Source organism: Daucus carota, chromosome 5 (genome assembly GCF_001625215.2).
Source record: "Daucus carota subsp. sativus chromosome 5, DH1 v3.0, whole genome shotgun sequence".
Lineage (NCBI taxonomy): Eukaryota > Viridiplantae > Streptophyta > Magnoliopsida > Apiales > Apiaceae > Daucus > Daucus carota.
The window spans coordinates 35,775,828-35,789,223 of record NC_030385.2 but is presented as its reverse complement, the minus strand read 5'-3'; the positions used below and the strand labels follow the sequence as shown (position 1 = coordinate 35,789,223).

Here is a 13,396-nt window from a genome sequence, read left to right as displayed (position 1 = left end):
CCAGATCTTTGATACTAAAGGCTGAGTGCAAAGCAGCCTTTAAAGTATCAATCAGACTAACATTGTTGCCAGTCAACAGGATATCATCTACATAAACCACTGCTAAAATATAACTGGACCCTTGCTTATGGATAAAAAGAGAATAGTCAGCTAAGGACTGATGAAAACCAAAATCAATAAGAAAGTCCTTAAGTTTGGTATTCCATTCTCTAGATGCTTGACGAAGCCCATATATCGACTTGACCAATCTACAAACCAAATTGGATATCCCAGAAACATTGTAACCCAAGGGAATGTCCATGTAAACCTCTTCATGGAGATTTCCATGTAGAAAGGCATTGTTAATGTCTAACTGAAAAACAGACCATCCTTTAATAGCTGTCACTGCAAAAACAGATTTAACAGTGACGCCCTTTGCCACAGGAGCAAACGTATCATGAAAATCAACACCTTCCTCTTGGGTGTACCCTTTTGCAACTAAACGTGCCTTAAAGCGCTCAACCTCTCCATTAGCATGATACTTGATCTTATAAACCCAACGACACCCTATAGTTTTCTTGCCAGGTGGCAAGGGAACTAAATCCCAAGTGTGATCGGCCTCCAAGGCATCCAATTCTTTATTCATGGCACTGACCCAATTAGGGTCCTTAACTGCCTGAGCAAAATTCTTAGGTTCTACTTGTTTAGAAATTTTGACAAGAAAGGCAGCATGATCTGGAGCCAAGGAATGAGTAGAAATATAATTCTGAATTGGATACTTGACAACATTGTTGGATGATGTGGGCACTACATAATCTGACCACCAAACAGGACGTGTAACAGCCCTAGTAGACTTTCTGGGAAGATCAACTGAGACATCATCAACCTCAGGAGTCAGATTGATCAAAGTGTCTAAATCAGGTGGAGATGTATTCCAGTCAGGAATGGAGTCAAGATGACCAGCTGATGAATTTTCTCCAGAGTGAACAGGAGAAGCACCATCTCCAGGTGAAACAGGAGATGAAGATCTATGTGTATTTTGAGGACTGGAAGTGAAAGACATATCAGCAGACATATCAGTAGACATATCAGTAGTCTCACCAGGCATGTCTGAAACTAAAGGCACATGTGGTGAAACAGGGAGATACAACCATTCTTGAACAAATGTAGCATCTGGAGACTGTGCCTTATCAATCTTAGACAAGAAAGGAAATGTTGTTTCATGAAAAACAACATGCCTAGATATAAACATTTGTTTTGTCTCCAAATTCAACAACTTGTATCCTTTATGATCAAAAGGATAACCCATAAAAACACATCTCAGTGCCCTGGGATCAAACTTATCAGTGTCATGTGTGGAGGCAAAACACAAGCACCCAAAAACCTTAAGCAAAGAATAATCTGGCACATCATTATAGAGACATTGAAAAGGAGTTTTGTAGTCAAGAATGGGACTAGGAAGTCTGTTGATAATATAAGAAGCTGTCAAGATGCACTCCCCCCAATACTTGATAGGTAAACCAGAATGAAATCTTAAAGATCGAGCAATATTCAAGATTTGCCTATGCTTCCTTTCCACTCTGCCATTCTGAGCAGGAGTGTTGACACAAGAAGCCTGCTGACATATGCCTTTGTCAAGCAAGTAAGAAACTAGAGTTTGATTAAAAAACTCTGTTCCATGATCACTTCTAAACGTTTTAACTGACTTGCCAAACTGTTGTTGGACATAAGAGAAAAAACGGAAGAGTTGAGCAGTAGCATGCTGTTTAGTTGGTAAAAGATAAGTCCAAACAGCTCTGGAGTGGTCATCCACTATGGTTAAAAAATACTTGCATCCAGTATGAGTCTCATGTCTGTAAGGGCCCCATAAGTCAACATGAATTAAGTCAAAGAGACCTGTGGCATGACTGGTGCTAACTGGAAAAGGCAAGTTGGTTTGTTTCGACAAAGGGTAAACTAGACATGCCTTTAGATTATCATCTACTAAGTGAGGTGCAACATGAGAGATTTTGTGCAAAACAGCAGTCGAGGCATGACCTAGTCTCATGTGCCACAGTGCACTATTAACTTGTTTCACACTGCTAGCAGACAGGGCTTTACAAGAGGTTGTTTTAGGAAGAAATATCCAAATGATAAAGACCATTGGTTAAAGACCCTGTAGCTGTTAAACCAACACTTGGTTTCATAAAAGTGCATTGATCCCCACAAAACTGAACACTACCCTGGTTGTCCTTAATCCACTTGGATACTGACAAAAGGTTATAGCTGAATCTAGGAACTAGTAAAACATTGAGCAACTTTAAATGTTCATGAATAACCACAGTGCCAGTGTGTGTAACAGGAAACAGTGTACCATCTGGTAAAGCAACAGTTATGTGACTAGACAGAGGTTGTATATCTAGGAAAAAATCTCTAGAACAACACATATGATCTGTTGCCCCTGTGTCAACCAACCAAGTGTATCTAGCTGTATCAGCTTTAACAAAATTGAGACTGGAAATACTGAGACTGGATCTAGCCATACCTGCTAGATGATCTTCAGGACTTGTCATGCCTTTATCTGTTCCAACAAACATGTTCATCATCTGTGTGAGCTGAGTAAGTTGCTGTTGCATCTGAGTAATGGAACCATCTGAAGTATCTGCATTAACATGATTAGCTTTAGAAGTAGCAGGAAAATTCTTGAAATGAGCAGAACCAGCAGATGTTTTCTCTCTTTTCTTCCAATTTGGCGGATAACCAATGAGTTTGTAACAATTTTCTCGTGTGTGACCTGTAAAGTTACAATAGGTACACTTAATGATTGGCTTGATGGAAGAAGTAGTTCCTGCAACTTGTTTAGAAGAGCTGTTTAACTTCTTCACCGGATCAGCAGACTGATTAGGTTCATTTGTGGAAGAGGCAAGATGAACCTGAGAATTAAGGATAGCAGCTGGAAATCCATGCCTAGCCTTTTCATCCTGTTTGACATATGAATATGCCTGAGAGAGAGTAGGAAGGGGATTCATCATAAGAATCTGGCCACGAATAGTGGTATTACTGTCATGTAATCCCATCAAAAACTGCAACAATTTACGTTTCTGTTCTCTCTCAACTGTGGTTTTGTGTGCACCACAAACACAATTCACAGATGGCTCAAGGACAGCATACTCATCCCAATATCCCTTGAGTTTATGGAAATAAACTTCTACAGATGTATTTCCTTGCTCCAAAGTGTGAATACTTCGCATCACCTGATAAATTCGATGGCCGTTAACACCAGAAAATCGCTCCTGTAACTCATACCAAACTTCTTTTGCAGATGTAACAAAATTAAGGCCATCACTAATATCCTCAGCCACAGAGTTCAAGATCCATGTGATAATCATATCGTTTACTCTCTCCCACTGTGCAAACAAAGGAGAATCTGTTTCTGGTTGAGGAAATGCGCCAGTAACCACAACAAACTTGTTACGAGCATTAAGAGCAATCTGCATTGAACGACTCCAAGGAGCATAATTCTCCGGTCCAATCAGTTTCTTAGCAATCAAAACAAGGCCTGGATGATCATTATTATGCAGAAACAACGGATGTGAATTGTTCTCAAACAAACTCCCCGTTGAATCAAAACATTGATCAGTACGATGTGTATCAGATGAAGTACCAGCTCCAGAAGGATTAGGATTAGGATTAGTACCTCGACCTTGCACAACATTTGCATAACTAAGAGGCAACATGACTGAGTTGTGAAATCTAGGGTTTCAATTCAGAATGAAAGCACAAATCGCAAACAAGTCTCAATTGCAAGCGAATTCTAATCACAGAGATTGAAAACAGGCAAAGTCGATCTCAATCGAACTTAAGCAATCTCTAATGATCTCAACAAAATCAATCGAAGCTTAACGAAACAACAATCCGTACAAAACAAGCAGAAAAACACAAATAGCAAACAAGGAATTGAAAGCACGAGAAGAAAGAACGAAGATACCGAGAAGAAAGACGATAAGAACAATCACAATCTATACAAATCAGCCATGGATGGCTCTGATACCATGATAGATTTAGAGAGAAAAACTGGAAAAAAGAAAAAGTGATATCATTTCTAACTAACTTGGAAGTTTGTTACAGACATAGACCACATATATACTACACAGAGTCAAACCTAGTCAACTGTCACATTTGTACAGCTGTATACAGCTGATACAATCAACACCATACAGAATATAACAGCTCAGTATTTATCTGTCCTTTCATTGCCTTGAATATACTTGCTTTATACTGTACTCTATTCATATTATCTAATACCACATTATAAACTTGAGCCTGCACAGCAGTCTCACTAGTGTCTTTATCAGCAATAATTTTTGTAATCTATATAGACACTCTAGTATATAGATTTATGAAGACCAGAGAAAAAAGACAGTACATTTTGTCAGCTCCTTAGAGTACTTCACTTACTTTAAAGAAACACATCTCTTTTTCCAGAAGAGTTAAATACATAGTGTGTACTTAAAGTATACTCTATGTGTATTTTGTGTACCTAAACTATCAATTGAACATATTGTGTACCCCAACTATTGAACATGTGTACCACCGTTAATTCCAGTTAACTCTCCTCTTCATGTATACATGCTTTTTTCCTTTCTTTTAGTTTTACTCCACTCCAGCTTCACGGGCTTTTGTGTATAGTGGAAGAAAAAAAAAATAGTTAAAGATGAAGAACATTGATTTTTGAAAAAAGTTTAGTTACTTAGGGGTGTACTCTCAGGATCATTATCCTGGAGCTACTTTATATTTTTTAATTAATTATTCTTAAATATTCAAATCTAAACTTTTTATAAAACATATTCAAATCTAAATATTCAGGCAAATTCAATTATTTAATTTATAAAAAATTAGTAAAATATTGAAATATATACAAAAAACTAATTTTTTTTATATAAAAACTCGTGCATGGCACAGTTAATAAGCTAGTATTTTTAATAACTTAATTGTATATTATAAAATATTAAGTACAAATGAAAATCACAATCTAAAATATACATATAAAAATTACATAAATAAAATTTTAAAAATTAATTACATAAACAATTAAGTGTATAGTATATAAGATGTTATATCAATTAAATAAATTTATAAGAAAATAAAATATTTTATTTCTCCACCGTTCACTTCATCCCCTCCATTGATTCTACTCGACCTATTGAGGGATGGGGATGCGGTACAAATTTTAATATTCTTGTAATTTATAATTTCATAATCTATTTTTCTTTAAAAAATTAAATAAAATTTTAAATATTATATTTTTATTCAGAAAAAAATTAAAAATAAATTATAGAACTATATTTTATAGGAGGATTAAAGTGCAGAGTAGTGAGAAAAAACATTGAGAATTGAATGGGATAGAAAGAATTATAAATTTTTTATATATAATATTATTTTCAGTTAATTGATTTAAATTAATCACATTAAAATAAATTTTAACTAAAGTTTAAAGAGCTCAGTGATCTACTGATCTCAAGACATGCAGCGAAAGAAAGGAAAAGTAGAGTAGACTTAACGGAGTTAGTAAAAACAAGACGGGAGCACGCACATTGCACATATTTATATAGTTCAGATACATAATATGTCCAATTGATACTTAAAGTACACAAAGTGCACATAGAACATACTTAAGTACACACTATGCATTTAACTCTTTCCAGAAATAAGTGAAATTATACTTTTCCACGGAAAAGTTGCATAAATGTGTTTTTTTTTCCTTTTGAAATGAGTGATTTATTTCTGTAAATAATGAATACTCCCCTTTGTTAGTGTATAATAGTTGCTTAAATTTTTTCACGCAATTTTAAGAGATTTGACCATACACTTATAAATATTATTTTTAAATTTTCTTTTTTGTAAATAAAAATATTAGTTTCATATTTTTATTCACAAAAAGAAGTTTTTGAAAAATAATATTTATTAATATGCGGTCAAAACTTTTAAACATGAAAAGAAAAATCAAGAGACTAATATATTAGAGGGAGTACTAAATATCTATTAAATACATAATACTAAAATACTATCTAACAAATGAATTTTTTATCCTTAAATAAGTTCGTCCTTATTTTCATAAAAAGACAAGGAGCCTGTTTGCTTGGGTTTAAAGTCCGGCTTTCAAATCAATTTTAATTTACTTTAAGCTGAAAAATGTATGTTTATGTAATAAGTCAGTAGTCGGCTTAGAGTCAAAAATAAGACAGAAACTGACCTAAAATCTGAAGTTAGTTTGAGTTATTTTTTTAGTGACTTAGTGCGTGTTTGTATTCAAGAAGCATGAGCTGCTTCTAGTTTCTGCTTTTTTTGACCAATTTGTGTAAATAAGTAAAAGCACTTGTAAAAAGCTGAGAATGCTAGTTTCTCTCTCAGAACTTCTGAAAACACTTTATTAACTTATTTATTTCTCACTTCTAGTCCACTTCTTTACTTTAAGTGCGAAATCACTTTTTTTTAAGTTTGCCCGAACAGCCCCTTATTTTTTTTGAACTTTTTTTAATAAAAATTAGTAAATTACTCACAAGTCATAAGTCACAAGTTACTCTAATAAATCATTTTTACTTTTATAATCATATTTTTGATGTCATTAATAAATTAAAATTACTTAAATAGACATTTTAAATTTCATGTTTATCACATAAATTATTTTAAGTCATAGATCACGCTAAGTCATAAGTTATAAATCAAGCCAAATAGGCTCAAGAAGTGAGCCCTATACGCCTCCAATATATTTTTTTTTCATCAAATCTCGCTGCATCATATTCATATTGCTCATTGTTAACACGCAAACAAACCGGTCCAATTTCATCAGGAATACGCTATTTATGTTCTTAAAGGCCTACAGGCTACGAGGACTGTCCGACATGAATCATCAAATTGACTAATTTTTAATCAAAAACAGACAATTATTATTGAAAATCAGATAATTGAAAAAGAACAGAGAGAATATAATTTATAAAAATATCAAAATGCGTGTTGGATAGTGAAAAAATAATTAAATGGTTACAAATTGAATATTTAAATTGAAATTATTCAGTATATCGGATTGCATAAAAAAAGATTATTCGAAAATCTGAATTCTAAGCAGATACTACCTCTGTCCCAGTCAATTGTATACGTTTCTTTTTCACTGCTCGACACGCTTTTTAAGGTTCTTATAAAACATAGTTCCACAACTTATTTTTAAGATTTTCTTTTTTTGTATAAAAATATAAATGTTATACTTTTATAAAAAAAAAAAAATCTTAAACGCGCCCCCGTCCCCCAATGTATACTATTGACCGGGACGGAGGGAGTAATTGATAGATATTGTGCAGATATTCCAAGTGATGACAACGGCACTTTACAGATAAACAAAAAGGGTGCTTCAATTTCACGCACCGCCCTTCCCTTAAATTTTTATTCTCTTCTACTCTTGCTATAATTTAACCGATTATCTTTCTTTTATATCGTCCCCTCTAAATTATTTATTTTAGATTTCTACTCTTTTCGGCATCAGACTCTACCATGTCTTTCAGATTCAGGCGGGTATGTAGTTACATGTACTTGTGTTATGTTTTCACACTTGTCGTCTGTTCTTTTGTTTATCAGCATCGTATAATATCTAGTGCTTGTGTTTCTATCTGCCTTGTTTGATTTAATTGATTCTTTCTTTAATCTGTTCTTTGTTCTTGGTAATTAGCATTTCTGGGGTTTAATTTATTTTGTTAATTTGATTCATGGCTTATCAGAAGAAGGGTTGTTAACTTTTGGGGCCCCTTCATCGAATTATACTTTGAGTTTGCCTGGAAAAGACTAGCTTGTTAATTCTACTTTGAGTGCAGTAACTAAAAATCATGATGATATGCGATGGGATTTGTTGAATTTCAAGTTCCCTTGAGAAAATCACGATTTGTTAACTTCCATGCCATTCTCAATATTTGATTTCTCATTTCTCTTCTGTTGAACTCAATTTTGGCACCCTTATGTTCGAATAAGATCTTTGTGTTGGAGGCTTAGTTGGATCCTCAGTATATTAGGTTAACATCCCTTCACTTGAAAGGCAATTTTGGAGCTCAAGAGTGGATCAATAAGAGCTAATCTTTGGGACAATAATCAGATATTTGAGAATATTTGTAATGTGTTCGAGTTAGGAAATTTGGACTCAAACCTCTCCTACCTCGTGCTATACAGTATAAAGTTACAAGTTCTGCTGAAACCTTTATGTTGTGTTTGGTTGGGGTGAATGGAATGGAATGGAATGATATGAGTGACAGTAAAAGGAAATAATAGGGGGTAGAAGGGAGGACTTGAAAAAAAATGAGTGGGTGCAAAATTTCAATGATGAGATTTGGGGAGAAAATTGGTATGATAGAGAAGGGAGCATTCCTTCAGAAAGTAGGGGGTATGATACTTCATTGAGCATGTCAAACATGTCTTTATGATTCTTTTTATAAATATTTTGTTACTGCTTTTCTTTTCCTGATAATGATTGATTACATGAATCTGAACTCACACACACAAATGCCTTCACCGATTATTGAACCCTTGACCTTTAAATTCCAGGTGGAAAGGGGTAATTAGGCTAAAGCCTTGCAGATGCATTTGGGCCGTGTTAGCTACTTTTGAATAGCATTAAAAATGTTACACCCTCCTGCTCCAAGTGATATTTAGGACCAAATTCATTCTCAGGATATTAAGTACTTAATTTGCTAAAAGTAATTTTTGTGTTAATACTTTATATAAATTATTTGCTTTGTATTATCTCTTTCATTAAAGGTTTTTTTTAAAATTTATTATAATCAATTATCAATTCCCTAAGCATTTCAAACAAAATTGTGTGCATATATATAGAGGACTGTGTTTAAATACAAACTTTCTATGTTACAAACTAAAATAACCTGCAGAATTCGATGTACCAGAAGTGATTTACATTTTTTTTTGGGTGTTTATGATACTTTATAGCCATCCATAACTCACTATACAGATTATTTCCAGGCAAATTCCTCTTCAGGCATGGGTGTTGCAGATCAGTGCAAAGATACGTTCTTGGAATTGCAGAGGAAGAAGGTCCATAGGTATGTGATTTTTATGATCGATGAGAAGAAAAATGAAGTGGTTGTTGAGAAGACTGGTGGGCCTGCTGAAAGCTATGATGATTTCACCTCCGCCTTGCCAGAAAATGATTGCCGATACGCTGTCTATGACTATGATTACGTGACCTCTGAGAATTGTCAAAAGAGCAAGATATTTTTCATGGCATGGTCAGATTTATATCATTGATTTCCTAATCTGTTTTACAATATCAAAACTTTTGTTGCTATCAAACACATCCACGTATCTGTTGACAGAAGGAAGAAGGACAATTAGATGATAATTGAAATGTTTCCTGCATGCGCATATGATACCTGAGATTAAAAGCCAAGTCACTTTACCCTCTAACACCTCTGACTTGGTCATCTTGCATTAATGCCACATGTCTATTTTTGTTTTGATTTTTTTTCTTTAGAATAGGATACAATTCGATGGTATTCTACTTGTTTTTCTATCTGATACCTATTTATCTAACTGACATCTTTTTCTTTAAGTATGGTTATAAGCATTAACGAATCACAACTCTTTCTTCCACGACACATCAGTTGTAGGTTGATCTGTTGCTAGTATATGTAGACAAGTTTGCAGCATATTTCTAATATTCTGTAGAGTGTAGTCCCTTGCCCGAGAAAAATCTCAATCCTCTTTTGTAGCACTATCTACAATATATTATTCTTTCATACCACAAGGCTTCTGAACTAAAAAAAAAAAAAATCAATGATAAATTTGATTTGAGTTGATGTGCAACAAAACCTTTAAGAGCATTTTTGTGGTATAGGGCTAAGAAAGAGGTAAAATTTTGTGACAAAACTGTATATCTCGTCTTTAGTATTTGACAAATTAAATGTTTAGTCTTCAATGTAATTAATAATATTTGAAAGTCTTAGCAGTTGAGTGATGCATGTCTGAATTTCTTTATCTGAGGAAATGACCAGGATTGACACAATTATGCTGTTCTAGATGTAAGCTTTGGATTTGGAAAATTTTTTTGTTTCTTTTTTTTATTAATAAAATTGTTCTATTTGTCATATTTAACAGTTGGCAATCAACTTTATAGGCTCTAATATTGTTTAATAAATATTGGAAACGTCCTGTGTTCGAGTGAACTTCTCTAACAATTACAGTTGCAGCATCATGAATTTCGATGTTTTGTTAATATAAGTTCCACATTCGTGTTTGAGCAGGTCTCCAGCCACCTCTCGCATTCGTTCCAAGATGCTCTATGCTACATCCAAAGAACGGTTTAGAAGGGAGATGGATGGTGTTCATTACGAGATACAAGCTACGGATCCAACAGAGATGGATCTTGAAGTGCTCAAAGACAGAGCTAACTGAAGTCTTTCAGTAAAATGTTCTTTCTTTCTTAAAAAAACATAATGTATTTCGTACACATAAGTCTTTCAGTCAGAGAGGATGATTAAAGGATCCAATCTAGCTTTGCTAGAGAAGTCCAGTTATATGATTCTTCTCCTGAGTGTACTAGTATACTCTAAAACCTGGTAACCTATGTATTAAACTTCATATGAAGTTTGGATATGTTTAAATTCTTGCTGGTGCACTTGTCAGAGTTCCCTCTATCCCTTCTGCATGTTAGATGCCAATTATCTCTCTAAATGTAATGCATTTAGACGGTCTTCTATCTGCATGCTTATTTAAGTATGGGTCCTGGTCCCCAATAATCCGCTGTTGGGATGTCTTATATAACCTACTGTTTCTGAGCCGTTGAATGAATATCGAGCGGTTAGAATAATGTTAACACGTCTAACGTTTTTTAACTGCTGGACCAGTACTTGTACGACGCTTAAAAAGTGCTGGACGGAGTATTTTACCCATTCAGCTGTTAAAAATCGCCGGACATGTTAACTATCAGAATTAGTTGGCCAGATATATCGTCCCTAGCAGTCGGCTGCAGGGGGCCAAAACCCTTCAAGTATAATATCTCTCCATACTAGAATTAGTAGGCGAGATAAATCGTCGCTAATAGTCGGTTACACTGCAGGGGACCAAGATCCTTTTAAGTATAATGTCTCTCCATATCAGAACTAGTAGGCGAGATAAATCGTCCCCAACAGTCGGCTACACTGTGGGGGAGCTAAACCTTTCAAGTATAATATCTCTCCATATTTTGGCATGCATATGTAAATACAAACTTAGATTGAATTTATCTTCTTGTTTATATTGTTATATGAAGTACTGGTTTATATTGTCATATGAAGTACGAGTAAGGGATACTTGAGAACTCTGAGAGTTGGGTCGAAATTTCTTAAACATCAAATTCAGCGTAGTCTTTGATCTTCAGACGGAGAACTAGAATTAGTGACTGCCTTCACATAAAAAGGTTTTATTTGTTAAAATTGATTTAAAAGTTCTTTTAATCAAATAAATGTATTTTTGTAAAGCACTCTTCTACCTAAAAAATTGTGGGTCAATTGTCAAATATCCTATATTCATATTATGCTTGTTTAATATATCGTATTCTTGTTCCTGGATAATCAGCTGGTGTTCATAAATCTAAATTCTTAAATACTCAATTCTTATATCCTAGGTTCTCGTTAGTGCACCGGTTGAGGTGACAGTCTTCAGAGACGGAGACGACCCTGGATTTAAAATGAGAAAGTTATGTTATGTTAAGCTTTACGTGTTGATCTATCTACAGGCACAGCACAGGTTGCTTAATTTTTGTTTTGTTTCTAGAGCTTGTTCTTGATCTCTTCACTGATTTAATTTTTTTTGAATCACTTTTTCGAGAAGAATAATTTAAAATAATTTATTCCAAATTTGAATTTTAAGCTCATTATGAGAATTCATTTCACATCGAAGAAACAAGAACAGTGACAGTCAGACATGATACCAATTGGGGGTGCTCGAAAATTATAGATTCAACCAAAATGAAAAATAAAAAGTATAAGAGAGAAATATACATAGGCCAAACATGTTCCCGGCAAATACCATTTCACAAAATTATTTATGAACAGAAGCTTCAATTATTGTGGACTACTAATCTACTAGTACTCGATAATCTTAAAAACAAGATGAAAACCATCAATTAATTCCAGGGGAAAATAAATTCAACCATCCTTGAACTTTACTTGTTTTATGATCTACGTCCTTGAACTATAAAAAAAAAAATACGATCCTTGAACTTTTTAATATTTATGATTCGGGTCCTTCTGTCCAAATAAAGTTAACGGACGTTAACTTTTGCTTAGGTGGCAGGAAATCTAAATAAATAATATATAATATATTATTAGAATTAAACATGTGGATGCTGACTCATAAGTTCATTTAACTAATTTAATTTAAATATGTAATATACATATAATACATATAAAAACATAATATACATATATGTTTCACAAAGAAAAAACAAGCATCGGGTAACTGGGTGTATAGTTAGGGTTTAAGTGAAATTGGGGCTGAATAAAAATCGCAGGTATTTAAGAGCTTAAAAATGTATATATGATATTCGTTTAATCTTCTTACTTCATCTCTTTCATTTATCTTCATTTTATTACTCTAATTTGCTTATTTCAGATGGAATCTGGTGTTCATCATGGTGGGCAGTTCACGACAAAGAATGGGATAAGATACTACAAAGGAGGTAAAACTGAATACATCTATGATCAAGCCGTAGATAATATATCAGTTGCTATGTGTGAAAAATTCATCAGTGCTGATCTTGGTTATAAGAATTTTAAATTTATTGGCTTAAGGATGGATCGTCATTTGATGGTAATGGATGTAAGTTGTTATGGAATGATGAAATAATACATGAGATGTGTGCAGATGCATTAATTAATGGTAGAATAAATATTTATGTTGAGAGAGTGATAGGATTGAGACTGATAATCACAATGATGCTGATGACAGTGAATATGATGAATGTGAAAGTGAGGAGAGTGAAAATGAAAGTATTGATATTGAGGATGAATATGACATACAATACAAAATTTTATTAAAGTGCCACATAATATCCATATAGCATCCAGCATTTTTCTTTTAATTTTATCAGCTGTCACCTAAGCAAAAGTTAACGTCCGTTAACTTTATTTGAACAGAAGGACCCAAATCAGAAATATTAAAAAGTTCAAGAACAGTATTTATTTTTTTTATAGTTCAAGGACGTAGATCATAAAACCAGTAAAATTCAAGGACGGTTGAATTTATTTTCCCTTAATTCCAGGCATTGACTTTGTTTTATTAGCATATTCTTGTGCATATCCCTACCCCTACTGTCACGAGACTTGCAAAGCGAGAAGAATATCAACCACGTGCCATCACGTGATGCTACCCGACAAGTACACTGCACAAAACTAGAAATAGAAGA

General features: G+C 33.8%; 1 protein-coding gene across 1 annotated transcript; it reads left to right on the top strand.

Moving 5' to 3' along the window:
* The first annotated feature begins 7,330 nt into the window (after nucleotides 1-7,330).
* On the top strand, nucleotides 7,331-10,627 carry LOC108219927 (actin-depolymerizing factor). Its single transcript, XM_017393525.2, has 3 exons — nucleotides 7,331-7,524; nucleotides 8,974-9,239; nucleotides 10,254-10,627. Exons 1-3 carry the CDS (start codon nucleotides 7,504-7,506, stop codon nucleotides 10,402-10,404), a joined length of 438 nt encoding a protein of 145 aa, XP_017249014.1. The 5' UTR covers nucleotides 7,331-7,503; the 3' UTR covers nucleotides 10,405-10,627.
* The last annotated feature ends 2,769 nt before the right edge of the window (nucleotides 10,628-13,396 follow it).

Excerpts from the sequence above, each read along its gene's own strand:
- LOC108219927 (XM_017393525.2), top strand. The coding sequence starts at position 7,504 with ATGTCTTTCAGATTCAGGCGG. Across the intron at positions 7,525-8,973 it reads TGTCTTTCAGATTCAGGCGG|GCAAATTCCTCTTCAGGCAT; the intron begins GTATGTAGTTAC and ends GATTATTTCCAG. Across the intron at positions 9,240-10,253 it reads AAGATATTTTTCATGGCATG|GTCTCCAGCCACCTCTCGCA; the intron begins GTCAGATTTATA and ends GTGTTTGAGCAG.